Here is a 20,225-nt window from a genome sequence, read left to right as displayed (position 1 = left end):
AATGAAGGAAAATAAGGGAAGAAATCTCATGCTACATGTGCATACATGTTTGTTATGTGTATAATCTTACACTGTCTTTTTGGTGAGTTTTATAGTAGATACCTCCCAGATGAAGGTTGTGGGAAATCATTTTATAAGGTTATTTTTTCTTCCATTGAATGTGTCAACTGCATGCATTCATTTCCTGCCAGTTTAGTCATCTCATGACACAGAAAAGCTATTTGCACACCTACTAAAAATATTCATTGGGTCAGGAATGTGGCTTAGTGGTAGAGTGCTTGCCTAGCATGAACAAGGCCCTGGATTTGATTCCTTGGTACCACATAAACACAAAAAATAAATAAAATAAAAATCTAGAGTTGAGCTAAAAAGTACTAAAAAATAAGGCACATTTCTTTTTTCTTTTTCTTTTTTGTCAGTCATGGGACCTGAACTCTGGGCCTGGGCACTGTCTTTCAGCTCTTCAGCTCAAGGCTAGTAGTACTCTACCACTTCAGCCACAACACCACTCCTGGCTTTTTATGTGTATGTGGTGCTGAGGAATAGAACCTAAGGCCTCATGCATGCAAGGCGAGCACTCTACCACTGAGCCACCTTCCAAGCCAAAGAATATTTCTTTAAAAGCTGGTTTGCAAACCTAATCAAAATCAGAAAAATTCCTAGTTCAAGCCAAATGATTGTGAAAGGAATGTTCTTGGATTCAGGCAGTAAGAGTTTTTCTCTGAAACTTGAAGGAAAGAATTACTAGAGATCTGTTCAACACAAATTTCTCCTTTACTTATGGAATATGCAGTAATTAGTAAACTAATTTGCTTGAGGACAAGCTAAAACTTCATGTATATTTTGAAATGATACATATAAAATCAGAATAAAAAGTGGACACAGAAAGGTGAAAACTAGACTTTTTTTTTTTGGGTCCGGTCATGGGGGCTGAACTCTGGGCCTGGGCGCTGTCCCTCAGCTCTTCAGCTCAAGGCTAGTGCTCTACCACTTGAGCCACAGTGCCACTTCCGGCTTTTTGCTTATGTGGTGCTGAGGAATCGAACCTAGGGCCTTGAGCATGCAAGTGGCTCTACCACTGAGCCACTTTCCCAGCCACAAACTAGACATTTTTGTCTTTGGGAGATGCCAGACTTAAAGTGACTCCAAAATAGAATAAAATAATGACAAAATTCTACCTTTTTTTTGGTATGTGTCGGGGGGAAGAGTTTGCAGATCCTGGGGCTTGAACTTAGGGCCTGGATGCTGTCCCCAAATTTTTGTGCTCAAAGTTAATACTCTATCACTTGAGCCACATCACTACTTCCAATTTTTTTTGGAGGGTCCGGTCGTGGGGCCTGAACTCTGGGCCTGGATGCTGTCTCTCAGCTCTTCACCTCAAGGCAAGCGCTGTACCACTGAGCCACCTTCCCAGCCCTCTACTTCCAGTTAAAAAAAAAAAAATCTCTGTAAAAATTGGCAGTCTCGGGCTGGGAATGTGGCTTAGTGGTAGAATGCTTTCCTAGCATGCATGCATGAAGCCCTAGGTTTGATTTCTCAGTACCACATAAACAGAAAAGGCTGGAAGTGCTGCTGTGGCTCAAGTGGAAGAGAACTAGCTTTGAGTAAAAGAAGTTCAGGGGCCGGGAGCTGGTGGCTCACGCCTGTAATCCTAGCTACTCAGGAGGCTGAGATCTGAGGATGGCGGTTCAAAGCCAGCCCGGGCAGGAGACACCGTGAGACTCCTATCTCCAATAAACCGCCAGAAAACTGGAAGTGGCGCTGTAGCTCAAGTGGTAGAGCGCTCGCCTTGAGCCGAAGAGCTGAGGGACAGCACCCAGGCCCAGAGTTCAAGCCCCACGACTGACAAAAAAAAAAAAAAAAAAAGAAGTTCAGGGACAGTGCCTAGGCCCTGAGTTCAAGTCCTAGGACTGGCAAGCAAAAGAAAAAAAAATGACAATCTTTACTGAAATGAAACTTCAAATATAGTTTATACAGCAGAGTTTAGCAAAAGAAAAAATTTAATGAGAGAAGTATCAAAAGTATTCCATTTGTCTCGAATGGAATTTGATTTGAATTATTTAAATTTAACTTTTTCATTAGTCATGCAAGTGAGTGAAGGGCATTCAAACATCAGTTCTTAAAACCAAGTGGAAAACTCAATCAGATTTGAACTATTGGATTTAGTAAGTTACTTTCTCAACACTGACAACAATAAGGACACTTCTGAACCAAATATGGGTAAGAGAACGAAGGTTCACCCTTTAGAGCTTAGAGAAAATGCTTACAGGAGTTATCTTCAGCTGGGATGGAATGGATTGCCAGGCTATTTTCTGTTGCAGAAACCTACAAAAAAGAAAGAAAGAAAAAGAAAGAAAGAAAGAAAGAAAGAAAGAAAGAAAGAAAGAAAGAAAGAAAGAAAGAAAGAAAGAAAGAAAGAAAGAAAGAAAGAAAGAAAGAAAGAAAGAAAAAAAGAAAGAAAGAAAGAAAGAAAGGAAGGAAGAAAGGAAGGAAGGAAGGAAGGAAGGAAGGAAGGAAGGAGAGAGGGGAAGATTAAGAATCACATTAAAAATAAAAGAAAAAAAACTGCTGTTAATGCCATAAAAACCTGCTGACTCCAGTCAGTCACTGGCTGCCTGGGGGAAAGCACAGGCACAGAACAGCTGAGCATTTAAACAGGAGGCAGCAAAATGTCTTTTATGAGGATATTAACATGCCTCTCAATTACAAAGTAATGGAGAAACAGACTGCACTCAAATGCCAAAAGTGTGCATCATCTCTCTTTATAAAAGAACTTCCTAACCACATCATTCTACTCTTAAAAACAAAGCAAAACACAACCCACTATGTCAAGGACAGCATAACCTATGGACACACACCATAATATACTCTAAGATAGCATAAAGTATTTAAATAAGGGAACTATTCTTTTTCTTTTTCTTCCCTAATCTCATTTCCCAACAAAATGTATTTTGTTGGTGGTGGTGGTGGTCGTCGTGGGGCTTGAACTCTGGGTCTGAGCACTGTCCCTCAGCTCTTCAGCTCAAGGTGAGTAGCTCTACTACTTGAGCCACAGCTCCAATTCCAGTTTTCTGGTGGTTAATTGGAGATAAGAGTCTCACAGACTTTCCTTCCCAGGATGCTCAGATCTAAGCCTCCTGAGTAGCTAGGATTACAGGCATGAGCCACTGGCGCCCAGCTCAGAATATCTTTCTATTAAAAGATTTTCTGTTAAAAATTTATCTAAAACTGACCTCCAGTACCATATTCAAGGATAGTTTGCCTAAAACAGGATTTTAAAATTCCAGTCTGAGGCTGGGCGCTGGTGGCTCACACCTATAATCCTAGCTACTAAGGATGCTGAGATCTGAGAATTGAAGTTCAAAGCTAGCCAGAGCAGGAAAGTCCATGAGACTGTAATCTCCAATTAACCACCAGAAGACCAGAAGTGGTGCTGTGGCTCAAGTGGTAGAGCACTTACCTTGAGCTGAAGAGCTGAGGGACAGTGCCCAGGGCCATAGTTCAAGCCTCAAGACCAACAACAACAACAAAAAATTCCAGTCTCAAAATGCAGCAGATCTTACTCATATGTATGTATCTTTTCCCCATAAATCACCAAATTAATTTTTCTCTTATTTTTATTTATTTTTGCCAGTTTTGAGGCTTGAATTGAATACCTCAAAATGGTCCCATTTGGCCTTTTTGTTCACAGCTGGCTTTCTACCATTTAACCCACACATCTAAGCCAGATTGTTGTTGGTTTATTGGAGATGGAGTCTTGAAAACTTTTCTGTCTGGGCTGGCTTCAAACCCAGTCCTCTAGATCTCAACCTCTTTAGCTGTTAGAATTATAGATGTGAGCCACTGGTTAACTCAAATAATTCTATTAGCTATCTTCCCTCATTACTTAAAAGAAATAATTTATTTTTGGTGATAGTAGGGTTTGAATTATGCTTTGCACTTGCTAGGCAGTTGTTCTACCACTGTCTCTCTCCTTTGTAGTGCTCTGTTGAACTTTTTGGTATTCTTTCCATATACAAAAATCATGAAGAGTAAACAGGTGACACATGTCAGGTAATATTCATTCACGTTAGATTTTATAGGAGATACTGAGTGTTTATATCAGGATGTCTAAGGTACCAAAAACATTTACAATGAAGATTAAATTGTTGGTTGACTGCTCCTGAATGTCAGCGTGGTCATTTTCCTATGATTTTTCCATTACAGGAATTCTAACATGGCATAAAATAAATTAGAATAATGACAGCCAATATTTACTGAGTATTTACCATGTGTTTGATATTGGACACACTACATGTATTATTTCATTTAATAATATGAAACAAAGCTGGACACTGGTAGCTCATGCCTGTAGTTCTAGCTACACAGGAGGCTGAAATCTAAGGACTGTGGTTCAAAGCCATTTAGACAGAAAAGTCCATGAAACTCTTATCTCCAATTCACCGTCAGAAAACCGGAAGTGGCACTTTGGCTCAAAGTAGTAGAGTACTAGCCTTGAGCAAAAACAAAAACAATCAACCAAATGGTTTTGTTTCAAAATAAAACAGAAAAAACTTACAAAAATCATGTTAAACATATACTAAGAATATGCAAGTAATGTAAAAATGTATAATTTTTTTTCTTTTTTCTTTTTGTCAGTTGTGGGGCCTGAACTCTGGGCCTGCGTGCTGTCCCTCAGCTCTTCAATTCAAGGCTAGGACTTTACCACTTGAGCCACAGCACCACTTCTGGCTTTTTCTACTTATGTGGTACTGAGAAATCAAATCCAGGGCCTCATGCATACAAGGCAAGCACTCTACCACCTAGCCACTTTTCCAGGCCCAAAACGTATAATTTCTTTAATCAAACAGATTGTGTGTGTGTGTGTGTGTGTGTGTGTGTGTGTGTGTGTGTGTGGTGTGTGTGCATGCCAGTCTTGGAGTTTGAACTCAGGGCCTGAGCATTTATGATCAAGGATAGCATTCTACCGTTTGAGCCATAGTTCCACTTCTGGCCTTTTCCAGTGGTTAACTAGAGATAGAAGTCTTACAATTTTCCTGCGTGATCTGGCTTTGAATTGCAATCCTCAGATCTCAGCCTCTTAAGAAGGTAGGAATGCAGACATGAACCACCCGTGCCTGTCTTCAAATAGATTTTTAAAAGTCACTTTAGCTCTATGCCCTCTGAGCATTTGCTGAGCAAAGGAATTTTCCAATGAAGGCCCATTATTGGTCAGCTATAAGTTGAAGAATTCCCCAACTGAAATTATGTGACCTGCAAAAATGACAATCTGTCCTGGCAGCTGTTACAAAATTCCCAGACACTGTGCAGACTAGAATTAGAGTTGCTTCTAATTTTAAGCATTTAATTTAGAACACATGCTTCCTTGGGCAACTAAACATCAGACTTTCAACCCACCTTTTCTCCCTCCTGATGGGAAATGCAGACCTCAGGACCTGGGGGCACATTCTCCTTTTGCTCCAATTTATGAGTTTTGATTTCACCACCACTGGCTTTCAACTCATTCTACAAAATAAAAATAAACCGTAATTTAAAAAAATTCTTACCATTCCATTCTCTTCATAGCACATTTTTCAAATAAACTTGGAATGTTAAAAAAAATTCTTCTCAGAATCAACCCCTAACACTCACAAGCAAAACCCATCGACCAGTGAAATGACAAAAGCAGCTGTGTGGACACATACCTCAGAGTTAAATATTTGTACACTAGTATCAAACTGGACACTCATTAGAATACAGACACATGAACGTGGACACACACAAACCATCCTCTGCACACAACGTTCTTGTGATTCACTCTTGTAGCAACAGAGCTTGTGGAAATGCAAAGCTTGTGAGTTTATCAGAAAAGACCATTCTGGAGCAGGAGGAAGGAAATGCCAAGTGCCAATAATTAAGAAAATATACTGACCATACACATAAAGGCCCATCCTGGAAAGAGAGACAGGGATGATGTGTACATATAAAAACTGAAATCATACTTAATGATACCAAAAACAGCCTTTTTGCATAGGACTTTCAAGAACATTTTCTGAACATAAAATCATATATTGTACTAAAGACATACCTTATTCTACTTTGCATTATAGTTTAATCATCTGAAAAGGCATGTACTAATACCGTCATAAGGAATAAAAGTAATAATTTTTCTTTCTTGCAAAGGACACTTGGAGGCAGAAGGTTAAAATTAACTCTTTTCTTTGTTGTTGTTGTTGGTTGTGGGGCTTGAACTCTGGGCTCAGCGCTGTCCTTCAGCTCTTCAGCTCAAGGCTAGTGTTCTACCACTTAAGCCACAGTGCCACTTCCGGTTTTCAGATGGTTTATTGGAGATAAGAGTCTCACAGACTTTGGACTTTCTTGTTTGGGCTAGCTTTGAACCAGGATCCTCAAATCTCAGCCTCCTGAGTAGCTAGGATTATAGGCATGAGCCACTGGCGCCTGGCAAAACTCACTTTCTACTAGATCTGCAGTCAACAGAGATTGCTAGTCAGCTAGCAATCTAGTACCTTTCTGTTCTTGGTGATAGCCACTGGACTAATTCAGAGAAATTGAGTGTGACTAATTACTCAGGTTTGCGATTTCAGATTAGGGTTCACTGCTCTGGAGGCTAATCTCTGAGGAGGAGCCTGCAACCAGAACTACAGTACACACAGTAATAGCCCATCAGCTGACTCATGATCCAACTCAAAGCCCCTCCTCTAGAGCCACTCCTCCAGAGTATGTTCCTAGTAACAACTGTATTCTGTTAGGGGCCTGAGAAATTCTTTAGGGGTAAGATAAGATAGACTTTTACAAAACTTCCTCAAGGGGCTGGGAAGGTGGCTCAGTGGTAGAGCGCTTGCCTTGCATGCCTGAAGCCCTAGGTTCAATTCCCCAGCACCACATGAGCAAAAAGAAAAAAACCGGAAGTGGCACTGTGGCTCAAGTGGTAGAGTGCTAGCCTTGAGCTGAAGAGCTGAGGGACAGTGCCCAGGCCCAGAGCTCAGGCCCCACAACCGGACCCCCCAAAAAAACAACAAAAAACAAAAACAAAATAACAACAAAAAAACTTCCTCAAGACTTCTCAACTCTTAAAATCTCCAGAGCAATACACAAACTCTGTTAATAGGGAAAAAGACAAAAAAGGGGGAGGAAAGAGCGGGGCACTGAACAGGTTTTCCCTCTTAGTGATTCACCTGGATGGAAAGTTTGCAGCAGAGAAGCAGCACTTAAACATAGGAAAGCAGTCACCAATTTGACCCTATTTCCTGCCCTGATTTTTTTTTTGCCAGTCATGGGGCTTGAACTCTGGGCCTGGGTGCTGTCCCTTAGCTCTTCAGCTCAAGGTTAGTGCTCTACCACTTGAGCCACTTGAGCCACAGCACCACTTCTGGCCTTTTCTGCTTATGTGGTGCTGAGGAATCGAACCCAGGGCCCCAATGCATGCAAGGCAAGCACTCTACCACTGAGTCATCTTCTCAGCCCCCCAAAACCTGATTTCGTTCATTTTTTTTCACACTTAACTGTGAATAAGCCTGGAATATTCCCCTTTACTATTGTCTTACACATGTCATTTCTTGTTAAAACTATAGTGAAAAATCAAAGTGAAAGAAAATATTCATTGTCTAGAGAATTAGATCACTAATACTATTGAAAAATATAGACTTAACTATGTAGCTGAAAAGATGTCTTTACTTATTTTTTTTTTTTGGGGGTCTAGTCATGGGGCCTGAACTCTGGCCTGGGTACTGTCCCTCAGCTCTTCAGCTCAAGGCTAGTGCTCTACTGCTTGAGCCACAGTGCCACTTCTGGCTTTTTTCTTTTTTGCTTATGTGGTACTGAGGAATCAAACCCAGGTCCTCAGGCATGCAAGGCAAGCACTCTACCACTGAGCCACCTTTCCCTGTCTTTACTTCTTGAATGCAGATTATGATTTTTTCCCCCATTTCTGGAGCTTGAACTCAGGGCCTGGGTACTGTCCCTGAGCCTCTCTGTGCTCAAGGCTAGCTTTCTACCACTTTGGCCACAGCACCACTTCCAGCTTTTTCTGTTTATGTGGTAGTGAGGTATTCAGGGCTTCATGCATGCTAGGCAAGCACTCTACCACTAAGCCACATTCCTAGCCCCAGATTATGATTTCTAATATGCAAAGAGTCAATCTGCCTAGGAACAAATGAAATTCAGTATTATTTTTCTAACTATTAAAAAATGCAACATCAATAGATGTTGTAATTGAAATAATAAAAGGAACACAGAGCTGGGAATGTGACTTAGTGGTAGAGTGCTTGCCTAGCATGCAAGAAACCCTGGATTTGATTCCTTAGTACCACATAAACAGGAAAAAGCCAGACGTGATGTTATGGCTCAAGTGGTAGAGTGTTAGCCTTGAGCAAAAAAAAAAAAAAAAACCTCAGGGACAGTGAGTTCAAGACCCCGAGTTCAAGCCCCAGGATGGCACACACACACACACACACACACACACACACACACACACACACACACACACACACACACATTTCAAAGAAAAATGTATGCTTAAAAAAACTTTTAAAGGGTTGGGTACCAGTAGCTCACATCTGTGATCCTAGCTACTCAGGAGACTGAGATCTGAGGATCATGGTTCAAAGTCAGCCTGGGCAGGATACTCCATGAGACTTTCATCTTCAGTTAACCACCAGAAAACCAGAAGTGGTGCTGTGGCTCAAGTGGTAAAGCGCTAGCCTTGAGCTGAAGAGCTGAGATACAGAGCCCAGGCCCACAGTTCAAGCTCCATAGCTGAGGGGAAAAAAATTTAAAGGAATAAGAAATAAAGTAATATGTATGTATGTATGTATATATACATGTATACACACACATATACACACACACATACACACAAATGTGTATCCATATGGTGTGTTTCTGGTCTTTAAGTGGTTAATTGGAGGTAAAAGTCTCATGGGGAGTTTACTGACTGGGGTAGCTTCAAACTACTATCCTCAGATCTCAGCCTCCTGAGTAGCTAGAATTACATTAAGTGAGCCACTGGCTCCTGGCCAAAAAAAAAAAAAAAAAAAAGAAAAAGAAGAAAAAATTAAAGTAACTATGATTAAGTACTTGTAGGATGACAGCTTACCAGTTAAGCACAGGAAAATGTGAAATACTTTCCCTCTCCCTGTCCCTTTCTTCCTCTTTTTTTTTTTTTGTTGTTGTTGGTTGTGGGGCTTGATCTCAGGGCCTTGGTGTTCTACTACGTTCTACTACGTTGAGCCACAGCACCACTTCTGGTTTTCTGGTGGTTAATTGTAAATAAGAGTCTCATGAATTTTCCTGCCCAGGCTGGCTTCAAACCATGATTCTTAGATCTCAGCCTCCTAAGTAGCTAGGATTACAGATGTGAGACACCTGAGCTCTGCCTCTTTTTTTGTTTTGTTTTGTTTCAGTTTGGGGGCTTGAACTCAGGGTTTAGACACTGTCCAAGACTTTTATGCTCAAGGATAGAGCTCTACCACTTGAGCCACAGTTCCACCTCCCACTTTTTGGTGTTTAATTGAAGATAAGAGAATCAAAGACTTTCCTGCCTCAGCTGGCTTAGAACTTCGATCCTCAGACTTCAGCTACCAGAGTAACTAGGATTACAGGTGTGAACTACCAGTACCCAGCACCCTTTCTTTCTTTCTTGGCCTTTAATGCATAATTTTCCTAATTCAGTTTCTTGAGCACTAGGATTATAGACTGGGATTGCAAGTATGTGCCACTACCCTGATTTCCCTTTATCTAAATAGAATAATAGAATACAATACCAAATCTGGGGGCTAGGGAGGTGGCTCAGTAGTAGAATGCTTGCCTATCATGTTCAACACACTGAGTTAAATTCCTAATTTTTTTTTTTTTTTTTGCCAGTCCTGGGGCTTGAACTCAGGGCCTAGGCACTGTCCTTGAGCTTCTTTTGCTCAAAGCTTCTTTTGCTTGAGCCACAGCTCCACTTCTGGCTTTTTCTGTTTATGTGGTACAGAGGTATCCAGGGCTTCTTGCATGCTAGGCAAAGCAATCTACCTCTAAGCCACCTTTCCAGCCCTCAATTCCTAACATTAAAAAAAAAAATCCAGAAAATAAAATATATACTGTTGGTGGTTCATGCCTATAAGCCTAGATACTCAGGAGGCTGAGATCTGAGGATTGAGGTTCAAAGCTAGCCCAGTCAAGAAATTCTGTGAGATTCTTCCTTTCTTTCTTTTTTTTGGTCGGTCATGGGGCTTGAACTCTGGGCCTGGGCACTGTCCCTCAGCTCTTCAGCTCAAGGATAGTACTCTACCACTTGAGCCACAGCATTACTTCTAGTTTTCTGGTGGTTTATTGGAGATAAGAGTCTCACCGACTTTGGACTTTCCTGCTCAGGCTGGCTTTGAACCTGGCTCCTCAGATCTCAGCCTCCTGAGTAGCGAGGATTACAGGCCTTAGCCACCTGTGACGTGCCCATGAGATTCTTGGTTTTTTGGTTGTTTTTTTGGGGGGGGTCTGGTCATGGGGCCTGAACTCTGGGCCTGGGTGCTGTCCCTCAGCTCTTCAGCTCAAGGCTAGCGCTCTACCACTTGAGCCACAGTGCCACTTCCAGCTTTTTTTTTTTTTTTTCTGCTTATGTGGTGCTGAGGAATCAGACCCAGGGACTCATGCATGCAAGGCAAGCACTCTACCACTGAGCCACCTTCCCAGCCCCTGCCCATGAGATTCTTATCTCCACTTCACCACCAGAACATCATAAATGGCACTGTGGCTCAAAGTGGTTGCGCATTAGCCTTGAGCAAAAGTGCTCAGGTCATAGGGCCTGAACGAGCCTGAGTGCTATCCCTCAGCTCTTCAGCTCAAGGCTAGTACTCTATCACTTGAGCCACAGTGCCACTTCTGGCTTTTTCTGCTTATGTGATGCTGAGAAATCAAACCCAGGGCCTCATGCATGCAAGGCAAGCACTGTACCACTGAGCCATCTTCCCAGCCCAAGGCCCAGAGTTTAACTTTCATGATTGACAAAAGAAAAAAAAACAGCCCTGGGGCTGGGAAGATAGCTCAGTGGTAAAGTGCTTGCCTTGCATGCATGAGGCTCTGGGTTCAATTCCTCAGCACCACATAAGCAGAAAAAGTCAGAAGTGGCACTGTAGCTCAAGCAGTACTGAGTGCTAGCTTTGAGCTGAATTGCTGAGGAACAGTGCCCAGAGTCCACGCCCTATAACTGACCAAAAAGAAAAGAAAATTTAAAAAAAGAAAAAACAACAGCCAGGCGCCGGTGGCTCATGTCTGTAATCCTAGCTACTCAGGAGGCTGAGATCTGAGGATCCAGGTTCAAAGCCAGCCTGGGCAAGAAAGTCCGTGAGACTCTTATCTCCAATAAACCACTAGAAAACTGGAAGTGGCGCTCTGGCTCAAGTGTAGAGCGCTGGCCTTGAGCTGAAGAGCGCAGGCAGGGACAGTGTTCAGGCCCAGATTTCAAGCCCCACGACCGACAAAAAAAAAGAAAAAAAAACAACAACAAAAAAGCCATGAGGGGAAGACACAGATGGGATATAGAATAATGCTAGAGGTGACTGAACAGGAAGAACTGGAAACTTGGATCAACATTGTTAAGTCATAACACCTTTGTTAATCTTGTTTGTTTTGTTTTTTTGGGTCCGGTCGTGGGTTCTGAACTCTGGGCCTGGGCGCTGTCCCTCAGCTTTTCAGCTCAAAGCTAGTGCACTACCACTTGAGCCATAGCACTACTTCCGGCTTTTTTTTCATTTTGCTTATGTGGTGCTGAGGAATCGAACCCAGGGCCTCAGGCATGCAAGGCAAGTGCTCTATCACTGAGCCACCTTCCCAGCCCCACCTTTGTTAATCTTGAAAGTAAACACTCAAAACAATACCAATCTTGAAAGTTAACACACAAAACAAAACAATACCAATTTATTGCACTTTCTGAGCATATTATTTCCCTGTCATTTCTCTCTTTTTAAAATTTATTTGTTTGTTTATTTATTTATTTTGTTGGTCATGGGGCTTAAACTCTGGGCCTGGGCATTGTCCCTCAGCTCCTCAGCTCAAGGACAGCACTATAGCCGGGCACCCGTGGCGCTATGACTCAAGCAGTAGAGCGCTCTCCTTGAGCTGAAGAGCACAGAGACAGCACCCAAGGCCAGAGTTCAAGCCCCACGACCGACAAAAAAAAAAAAAGAGAGAGAGAGAGAGCACTCTACCGCTTGAGCCACAGCGCCGCTTCTGGTTTTCTGTTGGTTTATTGGAGACAAGAGTCTCACGGACTTTCTGGCCGGGGCCAGGCGCCAGTGGCTTATGCCTGTAATGCTAGCTACTCAGGAGGCTGAGATCTGAGGATCACAGTTCAAAGTCATTTCTCTCTTTATTAATCTATTATTGTATTCTACCTATGAAGGAGATCATTTATATCATAAGGGTTAAAGAGTATAGTACCAGGAACTGAACCCAGGGACTCATATATGATACGTAAATGCTATACTACTGTGATATATTCCCAACCCTTACCTGGTTCCTTTTTGCAGCATGTCTGGAATAGGAATAGGCATATCAGTAGAAACAAAAAGGAGACTAAGCTGAGTAACCATATAGGAATGGGATTTTTTTTCCTTTTTTTTTTTTGTTGATCGTGGGGCTTGAACTCTAGGCTTGGGCACTGTCCCTGTACTCTTCAGCTCAAGGCTAGTGCTCTACCACTTGAACCACAGTGCCACTTCCAGTTTTCTGAGTGGTTTGTTGGAGATAAGAGTCTCATGGACTTTCCTGCCTAGGCTGGCTTTGTGATCCTCAGACTTCAGCTTCCTGAGTAGCCAGGGTTACAGGCGTGAGCTACCAGCACCTGGTTTAGGAATGGGATTTCTTTTGGGATGACAGAATGTTCTGGAATAAACAGTAGTGACAATATATAACCTTGTGAATATATTAAAAAAATCACATTTGTAATTAAAAATGATGATTTTGTGTTATGTGAGTTATACCTTAATAAAATAATTGCAAAACACTTCACATTATTGTTGAATGCATCTGCTATTTCTAATATAAATTTTTCTTTGTCTTTTTTTTTTTTTTTGTCAGTTATAGGGCTTGAACTCAGGGCTTGGGTGTTGTCCCTGAGCATTTTTTTTTTCTCAAAGCTAGTGCTCTTCCATTTTGAGCCACAGCCCCATTTCTTGTTTTTAGGTAGTTAATTGGAGATAAGAGTCTCAAGGTCTTTCCTGACTTCAAACCACAATCCTCACATCTCACCCTCTTGGTTAGGATTACAGGTGTGAGCCAATAGCGCCTTCAAATTTTCCTTTTGCTATCAAAGTCAAAATAAAGAGTTACTCAGGAAGCAGAGATTGGGAGGATTAGCAGTTTGAGGCCAACCCTAGTAAAAGTTAGACCTCATCTTACTAACACTTGGTGTAGTTGTATAAACCTGTCATTTCAGCTGTGCAGGGGGCATAAATAGGAGGATTGAGGTCCAGTCCTGCTCAGGCAAAAAAACAAGATTCTATATGCAAAATAATTAAAACAAAAAGAGATGGGGTGTGGCTAATTAAAGCAAAAAAGGGATGGGGTAGGGCTCAAATGGTAGAGGACTCCTACACACCTGTGTACTGTCAAAACAACCCAGAAAACAAAATAAAGGCTGATGACATAGCCTAGGTATGCAGTGCTTTCCTAGCATTTGAAAGTCCCAAGCACCACAAAAACAAAAACAAGGCCAGGCATAGTAACCCATGCCTATAAACTTGTAATAATCCTGTACTCCAGAGTGTGTTTGTGTAAAAAGAAAAAAAAATCAAAATATTTCTATGAAAACTAATAAAATGCAACTTCTTAACAACAATGAAAAGATAAAAAGAAGTTACAGGAAAACTCAGTGATAATGTCAAATGAAAAAGAAGTGGATGCCAGGCAAGGGTGGCTCACACTGTAATACCACACCTGTAATACTAACTACTCAGGGAGGCTGAGATCTGACAGCCTAATCAGACTTTTTATCTCCAATTAACTGCCCAAAATGTCAAAAGCAGAGCTGTACCTCAAGTGGTAGAATGCTAGCCTTGAGCAAAAAAGCTCAGGGACAGCACCCAGACCCTAAATTCAAGCACCAGCAAACCCCCCCCTCTGCCCCCCCCCTCCACACACACACAGAGGAGGTACTGGTGGCTCACACCTGTAATCCTAGCTATTCAGGAAGCTGACTTCTGAGGATCGAAGCCAGCCCGGGCAGGAAAGTTCATGAGACTCTTATCTTTAATTCACCACCGGAAAACTGGATATGGCACTGTGGGTCAAGTAGTAGAGCACTAGCCTTGAGCTGAAGAGCTGAGGGACAGTACCCAGGCCCAGAGTTCAAGCCCCCATGACCAACCAAAAAAAAAAAAGGAAAATAAATAAATAAAAAAGAAAGGAATTGGATGATCTAGGAGAACACAGTCAGGTTTTGAAGAAGGCAAGGATTATAAATGAAGTAAAGGTAGGATTTATATGAAGAGAGTGACCCAGGGCTCAGGAATAAGGGTCCAAGAGACACAGTCTAGTTCTAGTACTTAATGACCACTGGCTGGAGGATTGAGTGAAGAAATGATACAAAACACATACTGTATAGTTGGTTGAACTTTGTTTGGACACAGCAGCCTGATACTTGGCCATTCGATCCTTTATGGAGGTTTCTGAGAGGCGTGGGAGTTCCAGATTTCGCTTAATCTCATTTTTCTCAGAGTAGAAGGCAGAGGATGAGAAATGACCTAGAAGTGTACAAATAATATGCTTTGTGTAAAATGAGATTCCAATGGTGTTGAGACTATAAGTTTGTGGCTATTATAATCTAATGGAAATTAAAAGTATAAAAAGGAAATTGGGAATAGAGTTTTTTGTAGGGTGTGTGTGTGTGTGTGTGTGCGCGCGCGCGCGCGCGCACACACACGCGCGTTCGCACACGCGCATGTACATGTAACTACTAGGGCTTGGTCTCAGGGCCTAATATTCTTTTTTTGGGGGGGGGTCGGGTCATGGGGCCTGAACTCTGTCCCTCAGCTCTTCAGCTCAAGGCTAGCACTCTACCACTTGAGCTATTGTGCCACTTCTGGCTTTTTCCTTTTTGCTTATGTGGTGCTGAGGAATCGGACCCAGGGCCTCATGCATGCAAGGCAAGCGCTCTACCACTGAGCCACCTTCCCAGCCCGAGGGCCTAATATTCTTGCTTAGTTTTTTTCTCTTACAACTTGCACTCTACCCCTTGAGCCACACATCTACTCTGTCTTTTTGCTGGTTAACTGAATACATCTCAGATTTATCTACCTCGTTGGCTTTGAACCTTAATCCTTAAGTATCATCTTCCTGAATATTAAGGATTATAGCCATGTAGGCATGATCCACCAGCACCTGGCTTCTAATTGCCTTTTTTTTTTCGGTCATGGGGCTTGAACTCTGGGCTTGGGCGCTGCCTCTGCGCACTTCAGCTCAAGGCGAGCACTCTACCACTTGAGCCACAACACCACTTCCAGTTTTCTAGTGGTTTATTGGAAATGAGTCTAGCTAGCTTTGAACCGCAATCCTCAGATCTCAGCCTCCTGAGTAGCTAGGATTACAGGCATGAGTCACTGACACTTGGCTTGTACCTGAGCTTCTTTGCTCGAAGCTAGCACTGTACCATTTGCGCCACAACTCTACTTCTAGCTTTTTGGTGGTTAGTTGTAGATAAGAGTCTGACAGACTTTCCTGAATATTTCTTCCTGAATATTTAGGATTATAGGCTAAAGCCAGCAGTGCCTGGCTATAATTGATTTTTTTTTTTTTTGGTTGGTCGTGGGGCTTGAACTCTGGACCTGGGCACTGTGCCTCAGCTCTTCAGCTCAAGACTAGAGCTCTACCACTTGAACCACATGCCATTTCCAGCCTTTTCTGTTTATGTTGCGCTGAGGAATCGAACCCAGGGCCTCTTGCATGCAAGGCAAGCACTCTACAACTGAGCCACCTTCCTAGCCCCCATATAACTGATTTTTTTTTTTTTTTTTTGGGTCCGGTTGTGGGGCCTGAACTCTGGGCCTGGGCACTGTCCCTCAGCTCTTCAGCTCAAAGCTAGCGCTCTACCACTTGAGCCACAGCGCCACTTCCAGCTTTTTTCTTTTTGCTTATGTGGTGCTGAGGAATCGAACCCAGGGCCTCAAGCTTGCAAGGCAAGCGCTCTACCACTGAGCCACATTCCCAGCCCCATAACTGATATTTTTTATACAATAATATTCAGTTAAGTTCCTAACACTAGAAGAAGAACCTTTATCATAATTGAACATTGTTTGCTTTAAATTCTGATTGATTTAACATGAAGGAAAAATTAGATAATTTATATCTCTTTGGCTATTGAAGTCTAGTGATCTTCTTATGCTTATTAATTTTTTTGTGATATACTTGTATATGCCCCTTTCCCAAAACATAATTCTTCTTTCAAGGTGTTGTATTATCACTAGGAGTACAAGTTAACCAATCCTTTCTCTCTCTTTTCCTTCCTTCCTTTCTTCCTTTCTTTCTCTCTTTCTTTCTCTCTTTCTTTCTTTCCGTAGTTTTGGGGATCAAACTCAGGGCCTTGTACATAACTAGGTCTACCTCTAAGACATAACCCCAGCCATCATATAACCTTGATAAGGACAGAGCCCATCTATTGAAGCCCTCAAATTGCAGATGACTGTGGAACCAAAAGTACTATAGCCATTCAAAAGTATCTTGTGGTTACTACAAGTTACTATTGACAAGGATTAAAAGTACAAGAAAAGCTATTTATAGAGAATAATGAAATTTGGAGATGGCTAGTACCTCCCAGGCAGACTTTCTTTTAATTTGTGTCATTCTTCCTTTAAAAGCATTGGCTTTGAGTCTAAAAGGCATTGCCACTAATGAGTGTTCTTTAGAGGACTTAACACATACATACTCTTTGCTTACCTGGGCCCATTTCCAAGTCATCCAGTGAATAGCTGCTTTCAGAGATCTTCCTTCCACCTGCATTTCGGCTTTGGGCCCAAGGACTCTGTTCAGAAAACAAATAACTTGGCAGTAGAAGATGGGAAATATTGATATGATGTTCAAATGTCTTCTATTAATAAAGTCTGGGAGAGATTAGATTTTATATTTGATTTCACATTCCACAGAACTTTTCTCTTTACAATGCTAGGGATTGAACCCAGAGCCTTGCATATGCTATACAAGCATTTTACCACTAAATCATACCACTCGCAGCCCCATTCCAACTTTGTTTGGATTCAGGGTGGTACTATATATATAGCCCAGGCTGGCCTCAACCTCTTGATCCTTCTGACTCAGCTTCCCAAGTGGTGTGAGATGTGATTACAGTTATGTACTTCTATACCCAATCTACTCACCTGAATATTTAAAATATATATAGATTTCCACTATTTTTTTGGATTTTTCTCTTATTTACTTAATTTATTTTTGTTCCAGTTGTGGGGCTTGATTGAACTCAGGGCCTGGGGTGCTGTCCCTAAGCTTTATTTTTGTTGTTGTTGGTCGTGGGGCCTGAACTCTGGGCCTGGGTGTTATCCCTCAGCTCTTCAACTCAAGGCTAGTGCTCTACCACTTGAGCCATAGCACCACTTCTGACTTTTTCTTTTTTGCTTATGTAGTGCTGAGGAATCGAACCCAGGGCCTCAGGCATGCAAGGCAAGCACTCTACCACTGAGCCACCTTCCCAGTCCTCCCTAAGCTTTTTTGTTCAAGGCTAGACACTACCACTGGAACCACAGCTTCACTTCTGGCTCTTTTGATAGAGATATGAGTCTCATTTTCCTGCCTGGACTGGCTTTGCACCTCAATCTCAGCCTCCCGAGTAGCTAGGATTATAGATGTGAGCTACCCACGCCTTGCTTGCATTTCTTTGGTTACCAAAGCTCTGGTAACTTAGCTAATGTACAAGTGCCTTGAAACAAACAAGTAACTCTATACAAGTAATTCTCTTTGCTCCTGGCAAGCAATGTCATTTCAACAGTTGCTAGAGGGAATCCTTATATCACAGATGACAATAACATGTTCCTCCAAACTGCCAAGATTTGATGGCAGCATCTGCTGGTTCCCTTCTCCATCTCATTTCACCTCTCCTGCTACTGCTTTCCCTCTTGTTCTCTATCATCTTTTCCTTGGACTATTACAAAACTCCCTGTTTAAAATTCTTTCAAAATTTCCAATCACTTCTTGAATTCAACTGAACACATGTTACAGCAAACCTGTAACTCTAAAGGTGGTCTTTACCTACGCACACTCCTCTCTAGGTGTCCTCTCCCTCATCCTCATATTCCAAGAAAAGCAAACTGTTCTAAGGACCATGATATTGTCTAAGAGGTTCCCCTTGCCCAGATTACATGTTTGCCCTCCTGCTGTCTAGCAATGCCTACTCCTTCAAGACTCAGTGTAATCAACACAGTTTTACTGTGTCTCCTATATAAACTTATCAAGTCCTTCTGTGTTCTCAAGGCTACTTTCAGGATTTTTACAGAAGAGGATGGTATAGAGTGTGTGTGTGTGTGTGTGTAATGTTGGGGATCAAACTTAAGACATTGTACATACTAGGCACTCTACTACTGAGCTAAATGTCCAGCTCTTGGTTGCTTTTGTACTGAAGACCGAGTCTCACTATACAGCTGAGTTTATCCTTGAGCTCACTATAATAGCCTAGGCTGACCTCAAAGTTTTATTCTCCCAAATGCTGGGCTTACAAACATGGACCACCATATCCAGCTGTATAGATTTTTTTATTTTTTTGTCAGTTGTGGAGCTTAAACTTTGGGCCTGCGCCTTGTCCCTCAGCTCTTCCACTCAAGGCTAGTGCTCTACCACTTGAGCCATAGCACCACTTCCAGTTTTCTGGTGGTTTATTGGAGATAAGAGTCTCATGGACTTTCCTGCCTGGGCTGGCTTTGAACCATGATCCTTATATCTCAGACTCCTGAATAGCTAGGATTACAGATGTGAGCCACTAGTACCTAGCAGGTGTGTGTGTGTGTGTGTGTGTGTGTGTGTGCGCGCGCGTGTGTGTTAAACAAATGTTAATGCTCTAAGGTAGCAAAGCCAAATAGTAATTCTGGAAATGAAAAGGAAATTATGATGAGAAATAAGAGGGAGGGAAAAATCTCAATTCAATAGTTCCTAAACTTAGTATTCATAAGAAATACCTAGGAAATTGCTTTAGGCCAGGCACTGCAGGTGACTTATGATTATAATCCTAGCTACTCAGGAGGCAAAACATTAGGATCTCAGTTCAAGGACTGCCCAGCACCCAGCTGGTACAGATTTTTTAATATAGTATTCTGTAATTCTTGGAAATCCCTATATTTGTTCTCTCATATCTTGCGTGAATTCTAATTAAAGTTACAAATTATAATTCATAGGACTAGAAGCTAATTAGAATTACAGACTATTTCCAAGCATAGTACAGAAGTATTATGTCATGTTTATTAAATTTATAATAACAGTCCTTGAATAGGTTCTATCACTCAAATTTCTGTTTCCCGTTAACTAGAGTAGGAATGATACTTGAAAGACAGTATAACAAAAGATAAGCACAAAATTCTTAATGTGTGTGTGTGTGTGTGTGTGTGTGTTTGTGTGTGTGTGTGTGGTGTGTGTGTGTGTGTGTAGATCCTAGGGCTTGAAATCAGGGCTTGGACACTATCCCTGAGCTCTTTTGCTCAAGGCTAGTGCTCTACCACTCTGAGTCACAGCTCCACTTCCAGTTTTTGAGTGGTTAATTGGAGATAAGTGGTTAATGGGGACTTTTCTGCTCCAGCTGGTTTGAACCATGATCCTCAGATATCAGCCTCCTGAGTAGCTAGGATTACAGATGTGAGCCACCAGTGTCTGGCTTCTATCAAACTCTTAACAGCAACAAAAAGCTGTGGCTCAAGTGGCAGAGCACCAGTCTTGAGCAAAAAAGCCAAGGGACAGCACTCAGGCTCTTGAGTTCAAGCCCTGGGGGGTAGTGGGGACAGAGGGGGCCGGGATCTAATCCATACTGTGAATTGTTTTCTTTCCAGACCTAAACAAACAAACAAACAAATTGTAAATGTGCTGATATAGTGGTATACAACTGTAATTCCATCACCTGGGAAGCAGAAGTAGGAGTTCAAGGTCAGCCTAGGTTACATAGGGAGACTCTGACCAGTCTTTCCCATATTAAAACAAGTAAAAATTAGCTGGGCGTCAGTGGCTCACGCCTGTAATCCTAGCTACTCAGGAGGCTGAGATCTGAG

At 42.0% G+C, this 20,225-nt stretch overlaps 1 protein-coding gene across 2 annotated transcripts in view; it reads right to left on the bottom strand.

Moving 5' to 3' along the window:
- Lima1 (LIM domain and actin binding 1) overlaps positions 1-20,225 on the bottom strand; it is a 123,956-nt gene that overhangs the window by 14,988 nt on the left and 88,743 nt on the right. For both annotated transcript variants that reach the window (XM_042677597.1, XM_042677598.1), the window contains exons 5-8: positions 16,909-16,993; positions 14,575-14,720; positions 5,398-5,505; positions 2,268-2,325 (exon numbers count right to left, since the gene is read on the bottom strand). In XM_042677597.1, the coding sequence (XP_042533531.1) occupies positions 2,268-2,325; positions 5,398-5,505; positions 14,575-14,720; positions 16,909-16,993 (397 nt within the window). The remainder of the gene's footprint in view (positions 1-2,267; positions 2,326-5,397; positions 5,506-14,574; positions 14,721-16,908; positions 16,994-20,225) is intronic.

This window comes from Dipodomys spectabilis, unplaced genomic scaffold (genome assembly GCF_019054845.1).
Source record: "Dipodomys spectabilis isolate Male_0828 unplaced genomic scaffold, ASM1905484v1 ptg000039l, whole genome shotgun sequence".
In the NCBI taxonomy this organism is placed as follows: Eukaryota; Metazoa; Chordata; class Mammalia; order Rodentia; family Heteromyidae; genus Dipodomys; species Dipodomys spectabilis.
This window is presented reverse-complemented; position numbering and strand designations above follow the sequence as displayed.